Source organism: Lynx rufus, unplaced genomic scaffold, assembly GCF_022079265.1.
Source record: "Lynx rufus isolate CCGP_SWC_20201006 ecotype Redwood Valley unplaced genomic scaffold, mLynRuf1.p SCAF_9, whole genome shotgun sequence".
NCBI classification, from domain to species: domain Eukaryota; kingdom Metazoa; phylum Chordata; class Mammalia; order Carnivora; family Felidae; genus Lynx; species Lynx rufus.
In genome coordinates, this window is record NW_025814897.1 from 9,883,923 (window position 1) to 9,907,767 (window position 23,845).

At 42.9% G+C, this 23,845-nt stretch overlaps 1 protein-coding gene across 1 annotated transcript in view; it reads left to right on the plus strand.

Annotated features, from left to right (window-relative positions):
• Positions 1–23,845, plus strand: part of SIK2 (salt inducible kinase 2) — a 123,119-nt gene that overhangs the window by 89,184 nt on the left and 10,090 nt on the right. Inside the window, exons 5-9 of the mRNA XM_047070058.1 lie at positions 5,970–6,094; positions 6,538–6,661; positions 8,020–8,240; positions 9,976–10,128; positions 16,801–16,965. Of these exons, the coding sequence (XP_046926014.1) occupies positions 5,970–6,094; positions 6,538–6,661; positions 8,020–8,240; positions 9,976–10,128; positions 16,801–16,965 (788 nt within the window). The remainder of the gene's footprint in view (positions 1–5,969; positions 6,095–6,537; positions 6,662–8,019; positions 8,241–9,975; positions 10,129–16,800; positions 16,966–23,845) is intronic.

Sequence of the window (23,845 nt, forward strand, 5' to 3'; positions counted from 1 at the left end):
TCTCTACTAATGTAAAGGACTTTTCCTGGGTTTATGACAGCCTTACCTCCCATTGTGAGTTGGATTAAACTTCTCTGACTAGCAAAATTCTTGGAACATCTGTGATTTAGTTTAAAAGAACACCTGGCTTGCAGTTTAAAAAAACCTGTATTTGAATACTGGCTAAGCCAGTCATAGCGACAGGTACTTGGGCAAGTCTTCTAACCACTTGGAGCTTCAATTTCCTTGTTGGTAAGGCAAGGACAGTCAAATTTCATAGAACTGTCATCACAATTAAATGAAATAGCATGTTACAAAAATACCAAGTGTGTAATGCCTAACCCAGTGTACGTTTGACATAAATGTTTTTGGATTTGATGATAACTCCTAGACCGTGTGAAGGACTAGTTGTCATTTGTTTCTAAAACTTCTAATGATTTCGTACTGAACTTTCTTAAAATTAAGAAGCTAAGAGATTCTTTGAGAAAGATGGGGGGTTTTTTTCCTACTACATTCAAGAAATGTTGAAAATCATGATTGATCTGAGAAATTCAAGGTGCGTTATGAGGGAGAGTTCAGTTACTCCCTACACAAGACAGATTGCTGCAGAGGAAAGAAAGTTTTTATATCTTCAAATTTTTCTAAGAGTCGGTCAATCATGTATGAATAAAAGTAGTATCAAAATAACACTAGACTGAACCATGGATTGCAGTGAGAAGTATTGGTGTCAATTCATGAGTTGTTGGGTTTTTTTCTTTTAAATACATATACATATAGAAAGGAACAAGAATAGATATGAGGGGTATACATGGCTTTTAGCATTCATACATACACTTCCTGACTCTCTATGCTGACACGGACTAGAAGCAAGTGACATCCCAGCTACAGTGAGTACATGTAGGTCCTAGTCTTGGTTTATTATTTTTTTTTAAGTTTTATTGATTGATTTTAAGAGCAAGAGAGAGGGTGTCCAAGCAGGGAAGGGACAGAGAGAGAACTCCAAGCAGGCTCCGCACTGTCAGTGCAGAAGCTGATGCGGGGCTCGAACCCACAAACCGAACAGTGAGATCGTGACCTGAGCCGATATGAAGAGTCATAGGCTCATCCGACTGAGCTACCCAGGCACCCACGTCTTGCTTTCTAGATACCATTCCTCTATCAAAGTAACCAGAGCTCCTTGGAAAAGTGGTTGATTCCAGAGTGGAGGCAGGGAAAATACAAAAGAAGCCTGAAACATCTTCTGGTGCCAGAGATAAGGAAATACTTGAAATAAAATGACATTTTAAAAAGATGGGGACGTGTTGAAAGGATATAGAAACCAACCTGAATTAGTTTCTCATGGCCAAAGCGAGAACTATTTGAGCATCAAAATAAATAACAAGAGTATTATAACACACATACAAAAAATAAATGTTCATGATAAATACAATGATAATATTATAAATAATAAATGATTTAATGAATAAGTAAAAGGGGAAGAAGGGACAACTCCTCCTTAAAGAAGAATTGTAATTAATAAGTGTAGAAGAAATGAGGGAAATGAAAACTCACCATTAGAACATTACAGTAGTCATTGCTGCAGTGAAATCTACCAGGCGGGGCACCTGCGTGGCTCAGTTAAGCTCAGTTTATTAATTATAGTGGGGCAAATAGTAACTTTATAACAGGGAAACCCAACAGAAAGCACCCTAAGAGATCAAGGTTAATAATCCCACCACTAATTAGACGTGCTACCATGCATCCCCTGATCCGATGCACTGAGAAGAGCACTCTACCTCTTGAAGTTCTGCCCCAAAATCCATAATCCGAACCCAGTCATGAGAAAACACCAGGCAAACCAGACTGAGGGACAGTCTATAAAATGTGACCTGTACTGTATTGTTGCATCTTTTCTGAAAATCTAAAATTACTTTAGAGTTGAAAGTTAAATAATATCAATGTGAATCCAGCATTCCACGGCCTAAGTTCTGTGGTGGAGAAACAGGAGTCAGAATGTCTGAAGGAGGGGCCCCTGGGTGGCTCAGTTGGTTGAGCGTCCGACTTCGGCTCAGGTCATGATCTCACAGCTTGTGAGTTCAAGCCCCGTGTCAGGCTCTGCATTGACAACTCAGAGCCTGGAGCCTGCTTCGGATTCTGTGCCTCCCTCTCTCTCTGCCCCAACCCACTCACATTCTGTCTCTGTCTCTCTCAAAAATAAATAAACATTTAAAAAAAAATTTTTTTAATTAAAAAAAAAATAACCGAAGGACATAGCAGCCATCATTGTTGGTACTAACCTGCAGATCAGAGGTAGAGAGTACACAAAACTAGACAGGTGTTTCCATTCCAGCCAGAGCCACCCCAGAACTGGAGGTAGCATAAAGAGAAGAATGCCCAAGTTACTGTTTTCACAATGGTTTCCAAAAGTCTGACGATAATGTGGGATCTTTTATTATTCTCTGTTGTCAGGAGTCTCTCTTCAGTGTTTGCACAGCAGTTGACATATAGGCACTCAAATGTTGAATGAAGGAATGAATTTGGTTACTGTGATGAAACACTGACCCATTCCATTTGAATAAAAGGCAATAAGCAAATCCTGCACAGCCGTGCCATTTTCGTATCTCATCGTTCTCCCTCACCCCTCGTTGCACTTAGATGCATTTGGACAGAAAGCTGCAGACTGTGAATGAAGCAAATTAGTCAGGTTCCTGTGAAGAAGTAAAAAGACTTTTATTTTTAAGTGCCTTTCTATTGCCACTTCTTTAAACCTGACAATTAATACCTTACTCAAAAATAGCTACATATTACAGTGCCAGGGAGGGACATAAAGGTGGTGGTTAACAGCAAGGGCTCTGTAGTCAGACTTCGTTTCTATTACCGTTTTTCAACGTAAACGCTAGGTAGTTGACTTTCTACCCTCACTTTCTCCTAAAATACGGATGTCTCATAAGATTATTAAGAGGAAACCATCTTCAGGGCGCCTGGGTGGCTCAGTCAGTTGAGCGTCCGACTTTGGCTCGGGTCATGATCTCACGGTTCATGGGTTCAAGCCTCACATTGGACTCTGTGCTGATAGCTCAGAGCCTAGAGCCTCCTTCGGATTCAGTGTCTCCCTCTCTCTCTGCCCCTCACCTCCTCATGCTTTGTTTCTGTCTCTCAAAAATAAATAAAAATGTTAAAAAAGAAAAAAGAAGAAGAAACCATTTTCTGCAGCACCTTGATGGCCCAGTCAGTTAAGCGTCTGACTCTTGGGTTAAGTAATTTGCCCAACGTCACACAACTCAGTGGACGACCCAGGATTTGATTTGAATCTTCCTGATTCCGTAGTCTTTCTGAACCCGTACCTCAGATGATTGCAGAAACCATGTTTAAGTGTTTTGACAAGGTTATAGAAGACATCTGCATATGTGCTACGATAATGGCTTTAGTGAACCTGATTGTCTTTAGGCATTGCTTTTAATGTTGCCCCAGGCTCAAGTTTCTATTTTCCTCATTTCTCTACAGGAAATTGAAGTAAACATCTGTTTAGTGCAACTCTCCTTAGAAGTTAACAGACACTTTCTTTGTCCTGAATGTGTAAAGCTGTGGTTGAGCCTGGGCTACCATAGGCACAGTGATGCTTTCCCAGCTCTGGCTCTCGCCTTGCCTATGAAATGTACCAGTGAGAGAGCCTAGGCAGTAAGGAGGCCAGGCCACCAGGCCCCGTCACTCCTCTGAGAGGACACAATCCACCAGGGCCCAGGGAACATCAGATTGAAGTTCTATAGTGACTATTCGAGATGTTAAAACTTTACAACGCTATTCAAAGGGTATCCTCAACTTACATGAGCCTAAAATTCCTCCTGTGATTAAAGTTTAAAGTACAACAGTTACTGGACCTATTTCAGGATCTCCAGACACACATCCTGGAGCTTCTTGGGCTTTAATACGTGAGTGAAGTTAACATTTTCCTCTTTAAATGTTACTGGAATTTCTAGTCCTTGACTCATTTGAGAGTATAGCTTTTCTGGAAACTTAGAAACCTACGTCAATAAGGACATACGGGTTATGATGTGGTATGAGTAGTTAGTCATAGAGGTGGAGTTGAGAAGGTAAGACCTCTCTGACGGTCCTTTGGGAAAGCAGAGTGTAGGACTGAACTGTGGTCCCATGATGAAGGGAGAGGTTCGCCCTGCCTGGTTTGTACTCTTGGATGCCAGTGTTCCACCAGGTCTGGACGGTGCCTGAGGCTCTTCCCCACGTGCACCCTCACTTGTCTTTGGAACCCTCAGAGTCCTCTCCACTTCCCTGTCCTTCCTGTATATTTTCTCAGAACCTTTGTTTCTGAAAGGCGGTAGTTGGTAATGATGGCTTCACGAAAAGAGAAGGGAGCTGACCTTTGACATCTCCCATGCTCTAGGCACTTTACGTGTTTCATCTCATTTAATCCTCACAGCATCCTGTCTGGGTAGGTAGATTATCACTACATTTATAGATGAAGAAATTTAAGTTCAGGGAAGTTGAGTCGTCTACCAAAGGGGCTTGAAGCTAGAAAAGCAGGAAAACCGGAAATCTGCTCTCATTCTCCTTAACTGGAGAGATTGTGCTCTGCTGTGAAGCTGTGGTGTTGGGGTTTGTGACTGTTGTTGACTGTCACTACTGCTTGCCACAAGTTTGTATGTCAGTGAGCCAAGAGAACGCTTCGCCTGCAGTTACTCACATATGCCGTGGTCTCCAAGTGTGAACAGTGCGAGTTGATGTTAAGTCACCGGATCCTCACAAAAACCTGCCAACTACAGATGTTTATTATTTCAACTTTGCAGATGGGGAAACCAAGGCTCACAGAGATTGATACAGAGTCACACAGCCAGTGAGTCTGGAACTGGAGATTTGATCCAGTACTCATGGGGACACCTTTTAAAGCTCACTATCCCTGCAGCACCCTACACCAGCCAGGAGTAGAGCCAGTTTCTGTCACTAAGGCAGTGTTCTCTGGTCAGGAGTCTCACAACATAAGACAGTATTCTTGTAACTTACAAAATAACAGGAATTTGTTTCCGCAGTAAGAACACGAGATATGTGAAGGCTTAGCAAAAGGGCACAAGCTTGCATTTATACCGAAACTCACTGAAATTGGTCTTTTCGTGCACATTGAAGGCTTCTGAGTCGTGTTGCCAGAGTGCCTGCTGTGTAACAAAGCTATAGATTCAGTATGACTAATGTTATTTAAGGGAAGGCCATTCACTGTTTTGAGGTATAATGGTGCTCATTCTGTAAATGAGTAAGTGATAGGTGTCTTGTGGCTGGCTGGGCCAGAGAGCCATCACATGATAATGAGCTATTCAGATGCACATCTGCTTAAATCAGAATGTATGGGCTGACTCTTAAAGAATTGTGACCTGAGAAACACGGGACTCAGTTGCCTTAAGAGGTTCTAGATCTTGCTACCTTGGGTAACGGAGCCGTTGTGTTTAGGTAAAGATCTTAAATTTTTACTCATTTGTTTCTTTCCTTAAAGACTATAAAAGATAAAGAGCTCATGGGGCGCCTGGCTGGCTCGAGGTTGAGCATGTGACTCTTGATCTCGGGGTCATGAGTTCAAGCCCCATGCTGAGCATAGAACTTACTGAAAAAAACTTTAACTTAAAAAAAAAAGGAGATAAAGAGTTCTTAATCATGGAGTAATTGAAATTCTAAGATTTTCTAATTCAAGTTGGTTGTCCACACCAATGGATTTTCTTTCGGCCTTAAAAATACATGACCTAAAGTCTTTTTCCAGCCTCTCACTCATTGTCTTGGAGAAAAAAACTTGATAGATTTATACATTCGTTCATTCCACAAATATTTATTGAATACTTGATATTTGCTAGTCACTGTGCTCCGTGCTGAGGACACATCACAAGATCAATGCTGTTCCTCACAGAGCGAACAGTAGTGCTATCGTTGATACAGCATATTGTAAAATTTGTTACAAGAAACTCAGTATAGTTTGAGAACACAGATGAAAGTAACATTTATTTCCATCCCAATAGATTTCGGTTTTGGAAATTTCTTTAAAAGTGGTGAACTGCTGGCAACATGGTGTGGCAGCCCTCCTTATGCGGCCCCCGAAGTCTTTGAAGGGCAGCAGTATGAAGGACCACAGCTGGATATCTGGGTACTTGTTTGCTTTGCCGTGTTCAGTGCATCTGTGACAATGACCCTTGGTACTTAGGCCCATCGCCGAAGCTCTTGGTACCTAACACATAGGCCGTAGTTCATACTTTCCCCACCCACTGGACTGTAATTCGAGCATTTTGAATTTGATTCTAGGAAAGAATTTCTAGGGGCAGATGTTATTACTTTAATATCAGCAATAATTTTAAGTAGTAATCAAAAGAAATTAAATTCAGATCTTTGAGTATTTGTTTTAGGATATTTTATTGCAGTAGTCCGAGTTTTCGATTTTTCTTTTTTTTTTTCTTTTCAAATTGAGACAGTAGTAAATCCAAACAGGAATTTTTCAGCCCAAATGATCTTAAGGGCCCTGGGGATGTTTAGGAAAACAAAGAGTGTTTAAAGTTCTCAGAGGAAAAGTGACTGCGCTGTCTTCTTTCCTAGAGCATGGGAGTGGTTCTTTACGTCCTTGTCTGTGGAGCTCTGCCTTTTGATGGACCAACTCTTCCAATTTTGAGGCAGAGAGTTTTAGAAGGAAGATTCCGGATTCCCTATTTCATGTCCGAAGGTAACAAACGTGTTCCTCTCAGAAATGTGCTCTCCAAACTTTGTGCTCTGAGTGAAATGCCTGGGAAAGGCCTCTCTTGTTCTGAGAGTTTGGTGCCTTACAAGGTGACTGCGTCACTTCAGAAGCCACAGAAATAAGCTGCCCCCTCCATGTAGGTGAGCGACGCTCCAGCCTTCCTACTTGCGACTGAAAACGGAAAGTTTTCCAGGTTAAGAACAGCACGTCTTCGCATGTGCTCTGGGTCTATAAATGTCCCAGGTTTATTTTAGACTCAGAGAAGCACTTTGTAGACAGAGTCACAACTATTTCGCTCTGAGTATGAAGTACATTTGCCCGTATCTTTCGGTGAAAAGTTGAAAAATTGAGTTTTTTAATTGAATTAAAAACTGGCAAAGCTCTTGAATTGAGAGGAGTTGCCCTGACCCCTCCCCATCTTGGGCTGGCAGGTTGCATGCAGCCGACTGGGTTGTTGCCGCAGTTCCCTTTACTCCATAGCTTTGGGTGACCATCCTGAACTCTGTCACTCCTACTCATGGTAGAAGCGAAGCTCCGATACTTAAGAGCACAGACCTTGGAGCCAGACTGCCTGGTTTTAATCCCGAGTCCACCACTTACTGGCGGTCTGACATCGACAAGTGATGTCACCTGTCTGTGCTTCCTCGGTCTTTAAAATGGAAACAACAGTGGTTCCTTGTAAGAGCCTTGTGAAGATTAATTGAATTAATCTCTGTAAAGCACCTTGCGGGGTGTCTGGCGCCTAGTGAAGGGTATAAGGCCGGTCACGTGGCTGGTAGAGAGCATGGTGTCGGCTCTGAGAATTAGCTGCTGCCTGAGTCACAGCAGTGCCGTTTCTGAAATGTAATCACAGGTAAATAACGCTTCACGTGCGTTTCTCTCAGCTACACCGTCGGGGAGAGGAGATCAACAGTCCGCCAGAGAGCTCTCGCCTCACTCACTCACCCTTAATGTATCAGCCTCAGAAGGGGCTCAGGATCCATTTATGTGCTCGTTCTAGGAAGAAGGCTTGTTTTTGTCCTCAGCAGAATCTAAGTCCATCTCTAAATCTTTTCAGTTGAGAAATACGATGGAAGGGTTCATTTAGCACGGAGTCGGACAGCCCTACACCCTCCTGTTTTTCTTAAGTATTCATTCACGAGATGGTTACTTCTGTGTCAACACTCACCACGTGAACCTGACAAATACAACTGGCTTTCACGTATTCATTTGAACTTCTGCTTTCCAGTGGGCACTGTGGAGGATACAGAGATTAATGCTGTTGTACAAAGTCACATGACTGAAGCCGATACCCTGAAGTACAAGATGATTTACGTGACTTTTGTAACATTGTGTTTCCATAGATTGTGAGCACCTTATTCGAAGGATGTTGGTCCTAGACCCGTCCAAACGGCTAACCATAGCTCAAATCAAGGAGCATAAATGGATGCTTGTAGAAGTTCCTGTTCAGAGACCTGTTCTCTATCCACAAGGGCAAGAAAATGAGCCATCCATTGGGGAATTTAATGAGCAGGTTCTGCGATTGATGCACAGCCTTGGAATAGATCAGCAGAAAACCATTGAGGTAAAGTGATGAGAGATCTGACTGAAGATATTTTAGGATTCTTCTGTGCTCAGTAACGTGAAAGCTTGTGCCCACACCCACCATCCTGGTGTTAGAGCATGACCATTCCCATCACCTCGGCGTGTCCAGCTTTCCCTGAGGATTATAATCAGGCTATTTCATGTTTGCTTCTTTATTCAATATATAAATTCCTCCCTTTGCCCCATCTGCCAAAAAATCAAGAGGTAGTTTATGTAGGTTTGAAAAAAGACAAAGATGGGAACTTAACAAAGTAGAAAATTTCTTGTAAGATGAAGGGTAGAGTTTTATCCAAGTCATAAGCTACTTTCTATGGAGAATAAATATACATACAGATAGGGAACAAGGCTGAGGGCTGAACAGAAAACCACAAGAGTAGGAATCAGGTTCAGGATTTAGGTTGTGAACTGGAGAAACTGAGAAGGCAAAAACAGGTGGATTCCAGAATTGGAAGTTCTTTGGGTCATAGAACCGAGAGAGTCATGAATCTTGGAAGTTCCTCATCCCTTTGATTTCTGCCCTTTAGTAGGTAGCGTATCCATAGGGAAATACATTTTTATTACCTGCACAACAGGAAAAAACAGTGCTTTTATGGAGGAAGCACAGCAAGAAAGAACACAAAATGCTTCTTATGAATATCAAGTGCTCCAAACCGTGCTGCCATTAAGCAAAACCAGACTGGCTTTCCTGCCCGGCTCATCATGTGCTCAGCGATGTGTTTGTGTCCTTGTCCATGAGGTACATTTCGAATGGCAGCTGCAAGTGCAGTCCCACAGGCCTGTGATTTTTGTCAGGGGTGCTCTGTGTCTGAGGTGCCCTGCACAGCGCCCCCGCTGGCTGTCGGGCGGGGTGAGAAGCAAGGGAGCTGTTGTTCCTCCATCCGTTAGTGTCCTGGGGAAGCTGGCCGGCGAGGGGTGTGAAAAATTGGGAAGCAACTTTATTTTCAAGCTTTCAAGAGGGTGGGACTGCAAAAACAAGGGGAAAAAATTACCTAACAACGGAGACACAGTGTCTCTCAATCTCCCATCCAAATGTTACTCTCCAGCCCAAAATAATCACCAGGAATTTCCCCAAAGACTTTAATCATTCACTTCAGAGTTTGCAATAGTTTGGACTTGTGTTGAAGTTAAGGAATTAGAGCCTCTGAGCTCAGGTTGCTAACTGACTTTACACCATAGTTACAGCTAGGAGACGGAACCGCACAACCCCATTGCAGACTTGCTACGTGAGAAAGTGGTGGTATTTTTTTCTGAATGCAGAGAAATAAATGGAGCCTGTGAATGTAGAAGGGCAAGTCACTTAAAAGTATCACCCTTTATGTAATCAATATGAGAAACTCTCTTTCATTTTAATTTTTTTTTAATTTTTATTTATTTTTGAGAGAGAAAGAGAAAGAGAGCATGAGCAGGGGAGGGGCAGAGAGAGAGGGAGACACAGAATCCGAAGCAGGCTCCAGGCTCTGAGCTGTCAGCACAGATCCCAACATGGGGCTGGAACCCACAAACTGCGAGATCATGACCTGAGCCAAAGTTGGACGCTTAACCAACTGAGCCACCCAGGCACCCCTCATTTTAAATTCTGGAACAGCTTTTATTTTGAGACACACTGTTCATTGTGTTTAAGAACACATGGTTTCTTCCCTCCTTTTTCAGAAAGATGTAGATCATTGGATTGGTTTTCATGCTTCTTTGACTTCAACACTTGCTTTCTCTTTCAGTCTTTACAGAACAAGAGCTATAACCACTTTGCTGCCATTTATTACTTGTTGGTGGAGCGTCTGAAATCACACAGGAGCAGCTTTCCTGTGGAGCAGAGACTGGATGCCCGCCAGCGTCGGCCCAGTACCGTGGCTGAACAAACAGTTGCCAAGGTAACACCATATTAGCCAGTGGTCTCATCTCTCAGGTGCCTATTCATATATTTGACACATTTTTCATCTTGTAGTACAACAAAGGGTTAGGATTTATCCTCGACCCTGTTTTTCTGTAAAGTTTGTGCCTGTCATTATTAGATTCTCAAATGCTTTAACATCTTCCTATTTCTAAGGATTAATTTTATTTCAGTTGCTTTAAGAGACTTCTCATTTTTTTAATCACTGACTTATTGTGAGAATTAATGTAATGGGCCTATATAGTTGATTCCATGTGACAGATCTTTATTGCAGATTCATTGCGTGCAGGCTCCTATTATTAGGTACGATAGGGGATAGGATGTACGAAACCCAGGCATGGCCTCAGAGACCTTACAGTATAAAAGCAAAGTAAGACAACATCATAAATAACCATCATTCGAAACAGAAAGAGATAAATGCAGGACGAGAACTAAGGGCAGAGGAGAAAGTGACACTTATGAATGGAAAGGCTTCGTGGGAGAGACAGCATTTTGACGGATCTGGAATCCTCGGGGATGTGGAGGTGGGGGCAGGGGCGGTAGTGATAGTGGGAGGCCTGGTATGGAGGCCGCAGAAGCAGCTCGAGCACAAGTACTCAAGTGTGCAAGGGCAGGGTAGGCTCCGAGTAGCCCACCGGAACCGAAGCATACCAGGGAAATGAAAAAGTTGGAGCCGTGCTGTGAAGGGCTTCCAATGCCAAGGTAAAGAGTTTACTTACAGTTCAGGAAATTAGGAGGAACGGTGGGAGACTTCAGCAGGAAAGTGATAAAATCATATCCCGGGTTTAATCTATTAATCAGTGACATCATTGGGAAGGAAAGATTGGACAGGGAAGAGAAGAACTTTGGAGAGAGCAGTTGGGAGACGAGTAGTAAATACCGCAGGCTTGACCTAAGACCTGCTGGTGGGGGCACTGGACGCCCTCGGCTGTGGTTTGCAGAGGCACCGTAACACGGTGGTTAAAGCAGTCGTTATGGAGCAAGCCCAGACTGGGCCACCTCCTGCTACCTGACCTTCAGAAGGTTACTCAAGGTCTTTCTGTGCCTTAGTTTCCAAATCTATAAAACGGAGTAATCATAGAATGTTCTGATGTTTAAATTAGTTGATAATTGTGCAACACTTAGAGCGTGTTCCGTAAATGTTTATTTTATAAGGTAATAAATGTTAGGGAGGAAGGAACAGCCATGACTTGGAAATGATCCCTTTCTTAAGCACGAGGCTGGGAGAGTCACGGGTGGCACGGACTCCGGACTCCATTGCTTGAGAGGAAGAAGATCTGGATCCCAGGATAGAGGCCGAGGCTAAAGGGAGCTGGGAAATCAGCCACATAGAGGCTGAGGAGAGGAATGGTTCATTCAGATGATCTACCAGGATTCCCGTTGGCTTCTGTGAGTGCCTGCTTTGTTCAGAGGACAAGTAGGAGCAGAAGTTCTGGCCATATATTTCTTGTTTGGCAGTGTAACAAAGTTTACAGAATTTAGTACAATTTTGCATTGGCTTCTACAGAACATGTGAGGCGGGAGGACCTAACAAAACTAAGATCATCTTGATCTTAGTAGGCAAATGGTATATACACTGTTATACATACTTTAGTGAATATTGATACTAATGTCACGTATGGACAGAGTTCCAAATATTGGGTCAGATTCTCTCTGAGCGCTTGGAATCCTTCAAAGTTCCAGAGTTGAATGGTATTGCTTTCAAGACAGGAGGGGGATACAATGAAAATTCCTAAGCTGGGGGAGTAACAGTGAGGTGTAGTGGTAACCCCTCCCCTCTGGGAAATGCTGACAGGGAGCAGGGTAGGAAGCAGGAAAGCCCCCCCCCAAAGCTGTGGCAGGCTTTCCCTCCCAGGTCTCTTCATTCTTGCTCACAGTACACAGGCCAGGGGATGGGGTTACGTAAATGATTGACCCTGAGCACGTGCGTATTACTGCACATGATCACCTTTCTTACCGAAGCTTAAAGAAGATTCCCTGGGAGAGCTCAAGTTATGTCTGATTTGGCTGAGAGTTCAGATCTATAACGTAGCTTCTTATGTTTGATAATTTTTTTATTACCAAGCACCACATGAGTTACTTTCATTTTAAGCACTGACCCAAATTGTCATAGAAAGCTACTTACTGAGACTTAAAAATGTATCTAATTGAAGTAGAAGTCTTCAGTGTTCATTCAGTAGGCTTGTCCAGAGTGCCTTCTGGATGCTAAGCAGCAGGCACTGGGCTCAAGAAGATGCTCCCTTCCCTAGGAGATTTCACATTCTCATGGTTTGTTGAACTTGTTAAAAAAAAAAAAAAAAAAAATAGATTTCCCTGGGCTCAAAGTTTTAGTAGAGGCTTCTCCCTTTAATTCTTTGTTGTATTGTTTTACAGAAGTGGCAAATCAGGGCACCTGGGTGGCTCAGGTGATTAAGCATCCAACTTGAGCTCAGGTCATGATCTCAAAGCTCATGAGTTCGAGCCCCACTTTGGGCTCTGTGCTGACAGCTGGAGCCTGCTTCGGATTCTGTGTCTCCCTCTCTCTCTGTTCCTCCCCCACTCTTGTCTCTCTCTCTCTCAAAATTTAACATTAAAAAAAATTTTCTTTTTAAAATAAAGAAGTGAGAAATCAGTTGTAGTTGGTGAAACGATAAGAAATTAAGGAAACAACATGATCCCATGCAGAGATTGCACGAGCCGTGGAATCACACAGACCTTGGGTTCCATATCCTGCAGTGCCCTGAAATATAAACTGGAAATAGCAGCACCTACTGCATAAGTTTGCTACAAAGATAATAATTAGTTAACTTCTACCTGCAGCTCAGTTCAGCAGATAGAGTACTTCTTCTGTGCCAGGAAACAGTCCCTGCCCGTAAAGAATTAATGGTATAGTGATAAAGTACCCATTATTACTACTTGGGAAACAGTGAGATTCCTATCTTAAAAATGATTTGGAGTACTTATATTTGCCATATACTCTGCAAGAGATGTTAACATCTAGTTGACGACAGGCAACAATTTGGAGACAATACGTGTCCTGCCTTTCTCTCACGAGTCCTAACTACTAGTCCTTTGCTCCAGGTTTCTATCAACTGTAAGTAGACGAGAATGAAACACTCATCCTAGTACTCCTCTGCTTACTGATTAGAGGCTGCCCTCCACAACTGTAAGGAAAGGCATCCTGTAGTTGGCCAGGGCCACCGTAACAAAGTACCATAGGCTGAGGGGCTTAAACAGCCAAAATTTATTTTCTCACAGTGCTGGAGGCCACAAGTCCAAGGTCAAGGTGCCATCAGGGTTGATTTCTGATGAGAACTCTCAGCCGCTTTCTCTGTGTGCCCTCCCTCACACAGCTTATGTTCTGCAGATGCAGAGAGAGAGAGATCCCTGGTGTCTCCTCCTCATCTTAGAGGGACAGGAGTCCTTTCGGATTCAGAGCCCACCCTTAGGACCTCATGTAACTTTAATTACCCCCTGAAAGGCTCTCTGTCCAAATGCAGTTGTGTTGGGGGTTAGGGCTTTAACATATGGATTGGGGAGGGGGAGGGGGGAACTGGAGGTGTGGGAGTGTGGACAGGACACACAGTCTGTCCATAACTGGCACATTCCTATTGGAGCAGTAAAGATTTTCCCATAGGAGAAAACATGATTTTCATTTTAATGGTCCTAAAAGAGCACAAAATCACGAGAATCAAGACCATAAACATAAGGTCTAAAAAGTCATTACAGTTAGTCGGACATGATCATTGTCTGTTGCCACTCTTGGAGAAACTGGTAACGTCTGCCTCCCTGGGACATTAGTCATCCATCTATTTATTATAATGACACATTCTTTAGTCTACAGTGCCGAGCATGCCATTTGAATAGTTACACCCTACCTTGTTCCAGAAAGATCTATTTAATCCCCTCAATGATTGCAAGAATCCTAAAAAGTAGGCCGCTAAAACCTACCATCCTATTTCCTGTGATTGGTAGTCACACAAAAATGTGTGTTTCGTCCGTCCACACCAAGTCCACGGTAGGCTGCTGTAATCCAGGTTGGACGTGAAAGTTGTGCCGGAAAATGTGTTACACTTGGTCTGGCGCAGCATGATCCTGCCATTTAAAAAGTCACAGCTCCTAAGAGGCGGTGACTGAGAAGGAACAGGACATCCTGGTTATCGTGTTAGTACCCATTTCCAGCCCCATATCATTTAGGTAATGCTTTGCCCTAATAGCTTAGACTACTTTCATACGCGAGGAGCAACCTAAGAAATTTGGGAAATAGAAATTAACGTTCAGCTTTAGCCTTTGACCGAAAAAATGATGAGTAGAGTAAGAAGAGTGCATGAAATATTTTTATTAGGAAGTATACATTTTATATTGTGACATGGGGCCGGAAAAAAAATTAATTTAAAATGACTAATCTTTGAAAGGGAAAAAAACTTGTTTAGCCTCAAGAGTGGCCTGGGATATAAGCATGAGGACTGATGACGTTAGAAAAGCTGTTCTCTTTATCATGCTCAGGACAGTTTACAATGTTTTTTGTTTGTTTTTGGGGTTTTTTTTTTCTCTTTTTACCAACACTTTGCTATTGCTATTTTTTTTTTAATGTTTATTTTTTGAGATAGAGGCAAGGTGCAAGTGAGAGAGAGGCAGAGACAGAGGGAGACACAGAATCCACAGCACAGAGCCCGACGTGGGGATTGAACCCACAAGCTGTGAGATCATGACCTGAGCTGAAGTTGGACACTTAACTGACTGAGCCACCCAGGCGTCCCTGCTATTGTTGCTATTTTATTCTTTGTCTCATGCAGCATATCTAATGATGTTAATGTTGGAACGAACCAAATGTAAAGCATATTCTAAATATGTTCAAAGTATATTAAATATAAGGTATATTTCGTCAAAAACCATCAACCTAAAATTTTAACAGAGAAACATTAAATAATATTTGAGAACAAAACGGTATTTATTTGCAGGCTAATTGTTGTATTAGATTCTTGTAACCATTTTACAACTTTAGAAGGAAGGAGGGGCGCCTGGGTGGCTCATTCAGTTAAGAGTCTGACTTTGGCTCAGGTCATGATCTCACAGTTCGTGGGTTTGAGCCCCATGGCAGGCTCTGAGCTATCATTTATGAACTATCAGCTCAGAGCCTGGAGCCTGCTACAGATACTGTGTCTCCCTCCTCTCTGCCCCTCCTCTGTTTGTGCTTTCTCTCTCTCTCTCTCTCTCTCTCTCTCTCTCTCTCTCTCTCAAGAATAAATAAGCATTTAAAAAGAAAAAAAAAACTTTCAAAGGAAGGAGAAAGGCGGAATTGACATTACTGACTGAAAGACCTTACATGTTACCTTTTACACTCCTGATGTTACTGTGAAATAGCAATTGTGCCCTCTTATACAGGTGAAGGAAATAGGATTTAGAGAGGTTAGGTAACCTGATAATGTTCACACAGTTAGTGAGGAATGGAGCAAGGAATCAAACCCAGGCCTCTGGAAGAGAGAAGCTAAAATTACACCATGTTGTTCTTTTTATTTGTTTGAAGTTAAAACTCATCACCCTAAGTCCCTTCAAGTGTATAGCAGAGAAAAGGGTTGTTCCTCTGCCTTTTGGACACTAATGTGATGATTGTTTCCTTAACTGTTTGGCAGTGTCTGTTACATTCAAAAGTCTTCAAAAAAATTATTCTGCTAATTTTAAAGAGATGGGAGGGTAGGATTATCCAGTAGTTTCATCTTTAAAATCAATTCGTGCCAATTGTCATAAAGAAAGATTCTCTGGGGGCACCTGGGTTCTCTGGGGGCTCAGTCGGTTCAGAGTCCAACTGTTGATTTCACCTCAGGGTCATGGGATAGAGAGCCCCGTGTCGGGCTCCGTGCTGAGTGTGGAATTTGCCTAAGATTATGTGTGTGTGTGTCTCTCTCTCTAAAATAAAAAAAAAATAATAAAAAAAAGAAGAAGCAAGATTCTCTGTTGTATGACGTTCTGAAAGAAGAGTTCATCGTGCTTGTTTACTTGGAGTTCTTAACAGAGGAGACATGAAAATGGGCTTAAAGCCATCCAGAGCTTTCTATAGTAGGTTGACTTTCGGAAGATAAGCTGCTCAGCAAGAAGCATCTCTCCTTCCACTGGGCCAACAGGCTGTGTTCAGGCCGCGCATCTCCTTGGAAGGAGGACACTCCTGTCACCACCAAGTAGCTGCCACTTCTCTTTTCTTCCTCTGCACGCATACCCTTGTCAGGAAATACATAACCATCTCACCCCACCAGCGTGTGTGGGTGTGCGGGTGTGCGGGTGTGTGGGTGTGTACCTACCCCTGGTTTGGTTTTGAGCTCCTAGACACAGGGGCTTCTCTCTTTATAATTTTTGCATAGTGATGCATTGAGGACATAGACCACCTATGTTTGCTGAGTTAAGAAACAGAGCATTCTTAGCTTCTGTACAGAGACCAGCTTCCTTGTCATCTGTGTGATAGGCACCTCCCTGTGGAACAGGAATGAAATGTGTAGAACAATTCCCTGAGACTGCTTCAAATCAGTACCTGTACCACGTACACGTTTCATCAAATTTTTTCTGGGGTTCCAACTACTTATTCTTTCGTTGTACCAGGAAGAGTTATCTTATTCCAAGAATCTCGTATATTTGTATAGAAAGTATTAATGTTCCCAAACTGCTCTTGCCATATTTTCAGGCCCAAACTGTGGGGCTCCCGGTGACCGTGCACTCCCCAAACGTGCGGCTGATGCGGTCTGCCCTCCTCCCTCCCGCATCCAACGTGGAGGCCTTTTCATTCCCAGCGTCCAGCTGTCAGGCAGAAGCAGCCTTCATGGAAGAAGAATGTGTTGACACACCAAAGGTACGAACGTGTTTGAGAGACTCTGAGCTCGCAGTTGGACTGGGACTTCAGTTTCATCCCCAAGTGTTGTACTTTGGCTTTGGTGACCTTTGTCATTTCCTCAAGTCACTCAGGAGTGTTGTTTTTTTGCAGAAATGGGAGAAAAATATCTAGGCTGAACTTGGCTCTCATTGCGGTCTTACTGTTATGGCTGTTGCGTAACTTGTTGGACCTTATATGTACTTTCCAAAATCCTTCTTTCTCTTTCCTTAAGCAGTCCCTTCCCTCTTCAGGTTTCTAGATCCCTCATAGGTATGGGATTTTTTTTTTTTTTTTTTTTTTTTTTTTTTACAAATTGTAATTCTGAAAACAGAAATATAATTACTGTGTTGAGCTTCCATGTGTGTTATTATTACCTCTTTTCTGCTGCATGCACTGTAGCTGCAAAATAATGGGCCACCTTTTTTGGACCAGCATTTTCTTTGTCTTGTTTGAATATGTTTAAATGAGGTATGTTTATCCTTGTGTGCTGAATGAAGTTGGCTTTTAATATATAGAAGATGACCGCTTCTGTCATTTGATGGATGCTTACTTAACTTTTTTTTTTTTAAGTTTATTTATTCTAAGAGAGAGAGAACACAGCAGGGGCAGAGAGGGAGAGGAGAGAGAGAATCCCAAGCAGCCTCTACACTGTCAGTGCAGAGCCCAGTGTGGGGCTTGAACTCATTAACCACAAGATCATGACCTGAGCCAAAACCAAGAGTCAGATGCTTAACCAACTGAGCCACCCAGGCGCCCCTTATTTCACTTCTAATACGCGTTTTATATACTGAGCATCAAGTGATGTCCAGAGGATCGTATTAATGGGCAGATCTTGGAACATAGGTGTTGGAGTATGTTCTAAGTAGACTCGGTATTTTCCTAGCCGTGTGAACTTAGGCAGGGTGACTAACTTCTTTGAACCTCTGTTCTTCGTAAAATGAGAACACCAATTCTTGTGAGACTCTTGTGAGGATTAATTGAGGTAATGTGTATGAGATTGTGAGCATACTGTAAATACTCGATATTATTTGTTTCCTATCTTTTAAGCCTCTTGAGTTAATGAAAAGATAACTCACATGAATTCTGCCTCCATGTTCATAGTCTAGCAGAAGAGACACGATGCATGGCTAAAGACAAGGTACCAGGTGCTGAATACATCGATAAAATGTAATTGTTCCCTTAGATACCTAAATCAAAATGCTGCACAACTGGAAAAAGTTAGGGGGGGTTGCTTTTAGCTAGTTTGACCAGGACAGTCCAGGTTAACTGTCAGAGCTGGGAATTGAGGGATGGGATGGAATAGGGGTGGATGGCATCTGGGTGGAGGGAAGAGTCTGAGCAAGCAGATGTCAGGAAAGCTTAGGTGCATAAAAGAGCAGTAGCTCAGTGTGTGTGTGAGGAAAAGCACATGTGAAGGGGAGTTGTATGAAATAAGGACCAGTAGCTTAGCTTTAAATGTCAAGCCCAAGAATGTAGGCTTTTTCTCTAGGCCAAATCCATACTGTGCTTCAGAAATCATCCTGGAAGGTACATAGCCTGCATTTGATGGGGACAGGGACAGTGGAAGCTTAGAGCAGGTGTCCAGAGAGGACATGTTGAAGGCCAGGACTGTTAGCGCTCAAGGAACTATAGAAGAGGGGATGGTATGAATGAGATTGTGCAGCTAAAATTGATAGAGTATTATGGTCCAGGAAAAAGATGTCCAGACTCCTAACAGTATTTTGAGCCTAGGTGATTGGGAGGGTAAGTGCCATTTTCAGAAACCAGGATCTCTGGAGGTAGAGCCGATTCAGAAGTTAGATCACGTGTCTAAGCTAAACCATAGACAAGGCAGCTTGAGGCGAGGCTGCGCGAGCAGGTGTGAGCTGCTGACTGTGAGTTACAGTCCCTGTCTCTGAGGACGAGGCCACTTCCTGCGGACAGTGTATTTTCTCTGCCGGTGATTGCCTAGAATGTCCAATAACCTCATCAGCTTCTGTGTTCTCACCTAGAAATTTAGCCATAAATTGGGACAACATAATTCACTTATTTGTAAGATCTAATTCCCTTGAAAAAATTAAAATGCAGCCTGCTAAAAGCTTATCTGTGAGGGCATCAGGCCTGAAACACAGATTGGGCACTGTCTGCTGTGGTATATAGGGCAAGCTATTTTTAAAGCTTGTGATTGTTCCCGTAACTAGGAAACAGACAGGAAATGAATGATTTTGTGAAAGATAAAGACAGTAGCTAGATGGTGTATTTGCATTTGTAGGAAGAGCAGTGCTACCCTGGCACTTAGCCAGGCCAGAGACATCCCCTGGTCTTCTTTGTGGACCATTTCGTTTATGTCAGCAAAAACGCTTGTGCCCTCTTCCCTCCCTAGGACCTCTTTTTTGGTGGCCCATCAGTAAGTGCACACACACAAAGCTGTCAGAGCTGTGGCTCCTTTGTGGTTCCTGTTACTTCCTACTCATTCACTGGGCCGCCCGTTTTTTGTCTTCTAAAAGATGCTTCATAAATGCATGTATTGTTCATTCATTTCTGCTCGCAGTTGCTGGCAGATACTGTCCATCACAGAGATTTCACCTCTCCCTTTCTCCCAGAAGTCTTTAAAAGTGTCAGTAAAATCCCTTAGGGAGTCTGCACTGAAACATTGGTTTGGGGCTCCTGCAAAAAACACCCCCTTTTTGAGACAGTCACCCAACTCCGAGCAGTAGCTGAGAGCCCCAGATGACACAGAGACCATCGAGGGGCAGGTGCACAAACCTTGTGGGGCCATCTTTCTCTTTTAAGGGTTTCTTTGAAAAGAATCCATTTCTTTCCAGTTTTATTGGGAACTAATAGGCCTGCCTCACTGTGTAAGCTTAAGGTGTATACACGATGGTTGATTTACATGTGTTGGTAAACGATCGCCGCAGTAGGGTCAGCTGACATGCCTCTTCTCATACAGATGCAACAAAAAGAAAAGAAAAAATAGAAAAAACTCTCCTTTTCATGAGAACTCTTAGGATTTATACTCTCTTAAAACTTTCCTGTCTATCCTACAGCAGTATTAGCTGTGGCCATTGTGCTGTGCACCACACCTCTGCTACTTACCTTACAGCTGCAAGTTTATGCCTTTTGACCCGCCTCCTCCAAGCCCCCCTCCCCCCTCCACCTCTGGTAACCACAAGTCTTATCTCTGTTTCTGTGAGTATGGTTTTGTTCTTTTGGTTTTTTTCAATTCCACATCTAAGTGAGATCATATAGCATTGTCTTGCTCTGACTTATTTCACCTACTATAATGCCTTCAAGGTCCATCCTTAGTGTTAAGTGGTAGGGTCTCCTTGGTTTTTCATGGCTGAATAATACTTCATTATTATTATTAGGGATATATAGATACATACGTATATGACTTCTTTGTCCATTCATCCATTGATGGACACTTAGGTTGTTGCCAATCTTGGCTTTGGTGAATAGTGGTTCTGTGAACGCAGGAGTGCAAATACCTTTCTGAGTTAGTGTTTTCATTTCCTTTCTATATGGGAATAATGAGTTTTACACACACACACACACACACACACACACACACACGTGCGTGCGTTTTAGTCACTTTTAACATTGTATTAGACATTATAATAAAAAGATTTCCCGGGCTCCGTCATAACTGGGTAGCCACACTTGGAAAATGCAAGTGTCCCAGGTCTGTTTACTCTGTTGAGGTCTGAAAAGGACATGCCTGTAACGCTCTGTAAGACGATTACCTTTTAAGTTCTGAACTTGAACTTTTGATTTATAAGTGAAAAAATAAAACCAGTCAGAATCATACATGGAAAATTCACAGAGGGATAAAGAAAACAATTATTCACGATCCCACTACCCAAAGATAGGCATATTCTAGCATCTTCTCTAAGAGTGGATCACAGATGGGCGGATGGGTGAGTGGAGGGTGTCTTAGTAGGCAGACTTGTTAAAACAAAATTATATTGTTATATGTAATTTTGTATCTTGTTTTTACATAACATAACATCATGAACATTTTTCCCATATCATGCAATCTGAAAACATAACACTGGCCTAATATACTGTATTAGATGTACCCTTATTTACTATTTTTGGACATCAGGTACTTTCATTTGTTTTGTATCCTCAATTGTGCTTCAGGTGAATATCCTTGTGTCTAAATCTTTGACTATACCTCTGATTATTTCCTTAGGATAAGTTTCTAGAACGGGTTATCCAGTTCTTTCTTCCTCACTTGGTTATTTGTTTAATTTGCTTCAAGATGGTAAAAACTATTTTCAAAGAAGATGGTACAGTTCTGTTCTCATGCTTTTAAAATTTTTATTGTTATAAAGTATTCTCTTTTGGTCGGGAAATCATAACAACAGATAGAATATTTTAGTTCATCCCCCCCAAACAGCCGTCTTACACATGAGGAAAATTGAGCTTTACAGAAGTTGAACAACATGCCGATAAGTGACAGAGCTGAAATTTGAGCCTGCACCTCAGTACGCGCCCAGCTGTCCTGGCACTGATGATGCACGTGAGACAAGACACATTGTCAGCCTCCGGGTCCGCTGGCTACTGTTGTGCACTGGTCTCCTGTCTGCCCAGGCCATCATAACAAAATACCCCAGGCCGGGGGTGCTTAGACAACAGAAATATATTTTCGCACAGTTCTGGAGGCTGGAAGTTGAAGACCAAGGTTCTGACCAATTTTATTTCCGGTCTCTTACAGAAGGCCACCTTCTCTCTCTGTCCTCCCATGGGCAGTCCTCTGTGCTCACTTGGGGGGAGAGAGAGTGTGCAAACAAGAGCTCGCACATGGGAGCTTTCTGGTATCTTTCCTCGTAAGGACGCTAATGCCACCAGGTCAGGGCCCCATCCTTAGGACCGCCCTAGAGACTACACCTGCGGATAGCACCTCAGTGGAGGTCAGGGCTTCCATATGTGAATCTGGCCCACGGGTATGGGGTGGGGGGCAGTTGAGACACAAACATTCAGTACATAACAGTCTACCGGTCTTTTGTGCTAGAATCGTGTGTTGTGCTGGACTTGGGTGTTACCAGTTAGTGGTAGAGTTTCTGAGAGTTTGACTCCTACATGAGTACTGCCTGTTGCAGTGTGGTCTCTCACTAGATGTGATCCGTTGTGCTTTAAGGAAAGACAAAAACAGTGTATTGGAAAATGTCCGTTTCACTCATGTATTTTGGAGTCCTAAAATTTTCCGTTAGCCTAGATTATTTCCTAGTGCAAAAAATCTTACTTCTAGTAGCTTAGGTCACCTAGGTAGATCAGCCCACTATTTCAGTCACAAGGTCCTAGGGCTGAATTTGTTGTATCAGACCCCTGGTAAATTGGCAGGCAAGGATGGTGTGATTATCACCCGTTTCAGGAAATGAACTTCTAGCTGAAGGTGTTTCACACCTAGGAACTATGTATGAGTGCCCTCCCCCCTCTCCTGACAGTGCTTTCTGATTGGTCATCATCAAACAGCATCTGAAAAATCAGAACCAGGCCATTATTTTCCAGGATGAAATTGAATTAAGAAATGTTGTTAAATGAAAGATATCATTCCTGTTGTAGTCTAGGTAAGGAGATAATTTATAAGCAGACAATTTAAGAAAAGAACATAAATTTAGGGGAACTGCAAGGTCTTTTGAGTGCTCCTGAAAAGATGACTTTTCTCTCTTAAGGAAAAAAACCAACCTGGTTGCAAGGCTATACTGCAAGAAAGATCTGATAAAATTTTGACAGGTTTCTGTAAGTGTAAAGATGCTCAGTAGATATTTACTTAATAAGTCTTTTCTCTGTTGCTTTCTTCATTTCTAAATCATCCTTGGCTATTTTTAGAAAACTGTATTCGTAGATAGTTAAGGAACGTCCAGGTATGAGTGTAAGTTCCCAAAGAGCCATTCTTTCCTACAAGGAAACTCCTGAGTGTGTCAAAAAAAAAAAAGGGAACACTTACCTAGGGAAGGGCCAAAGGGAGCTTAAAGAGTCACTGGCCAGATGTCAGAGTTTTTTGTTTGCTGGTGCCTTGTGGAGAAGATTGTTCTTAGTGTAGGAAGAATGCATCTACCACTCTTCCTTTTAAATGACCACTTGTCGCTTTAAAACCCTGTCATGCATTAGCCACCTTGTCCAAGTAACGGCTATGGCCCCAGAGCAGTTTTTGTGGAATAACTGTCCCCTCCCCCAAGCAAACAAAGGTCTGAGTCACCCACAGTCTCCCTCTCCAAATAAAGGGCCTTGCAGTGGCTTCAGATTGGTTGCCATAAGAGGAAAGTTTTTCCTGTGTCTGGCACTGGGATGTCCCACGTCACCTCTCACATACATGAGCTGCTCGGGCTTCCAAAGGAAACAATAGCTCTGCCCAGTGTGTTCCAGGTGCAGGCAGCGCTTAGAACTCAGCAGCTTGTGACCGGCTGTTCCTGAGCAGCTATTCAGAGGGGAAAACGGATTGATTTCCACAGGGGAGTAGTTACAGTAATGAAGTAAATAATTGCCTCCTCACTGGGACTTTTACCGCCAGGAAAGCTGGCAACCCCAAGTCCCCTCTGTCTGCCGGTTCCGCCTGCCCTAGGTGGTTTGCCGGGCTGCCGAGGAGGGCCGAGTTCTCGCTCGCTCCGGGGCTGTGCCGAGCTCACCCCCGTGGGGTACAAGCTCTAGATGCTGTGTGCATTGCTGGAGGAGAGAGAATTCGCTGCCCTGGTGCTCATTAACCTCTGCTGGAATTTCGGGGCTCTGAGTCATTTGTTATTCTATAAGGGAAGACTTGGGCTGTTTGCCGTTGCACTTTTTTTCCTCGAGCCTTTTTGTGGTATCAGTCTGCCTTTAAAGAATTCTTTTTTCCACTCCCCAGGCACATAGAACCAATTAAAGACTAAATCAAATG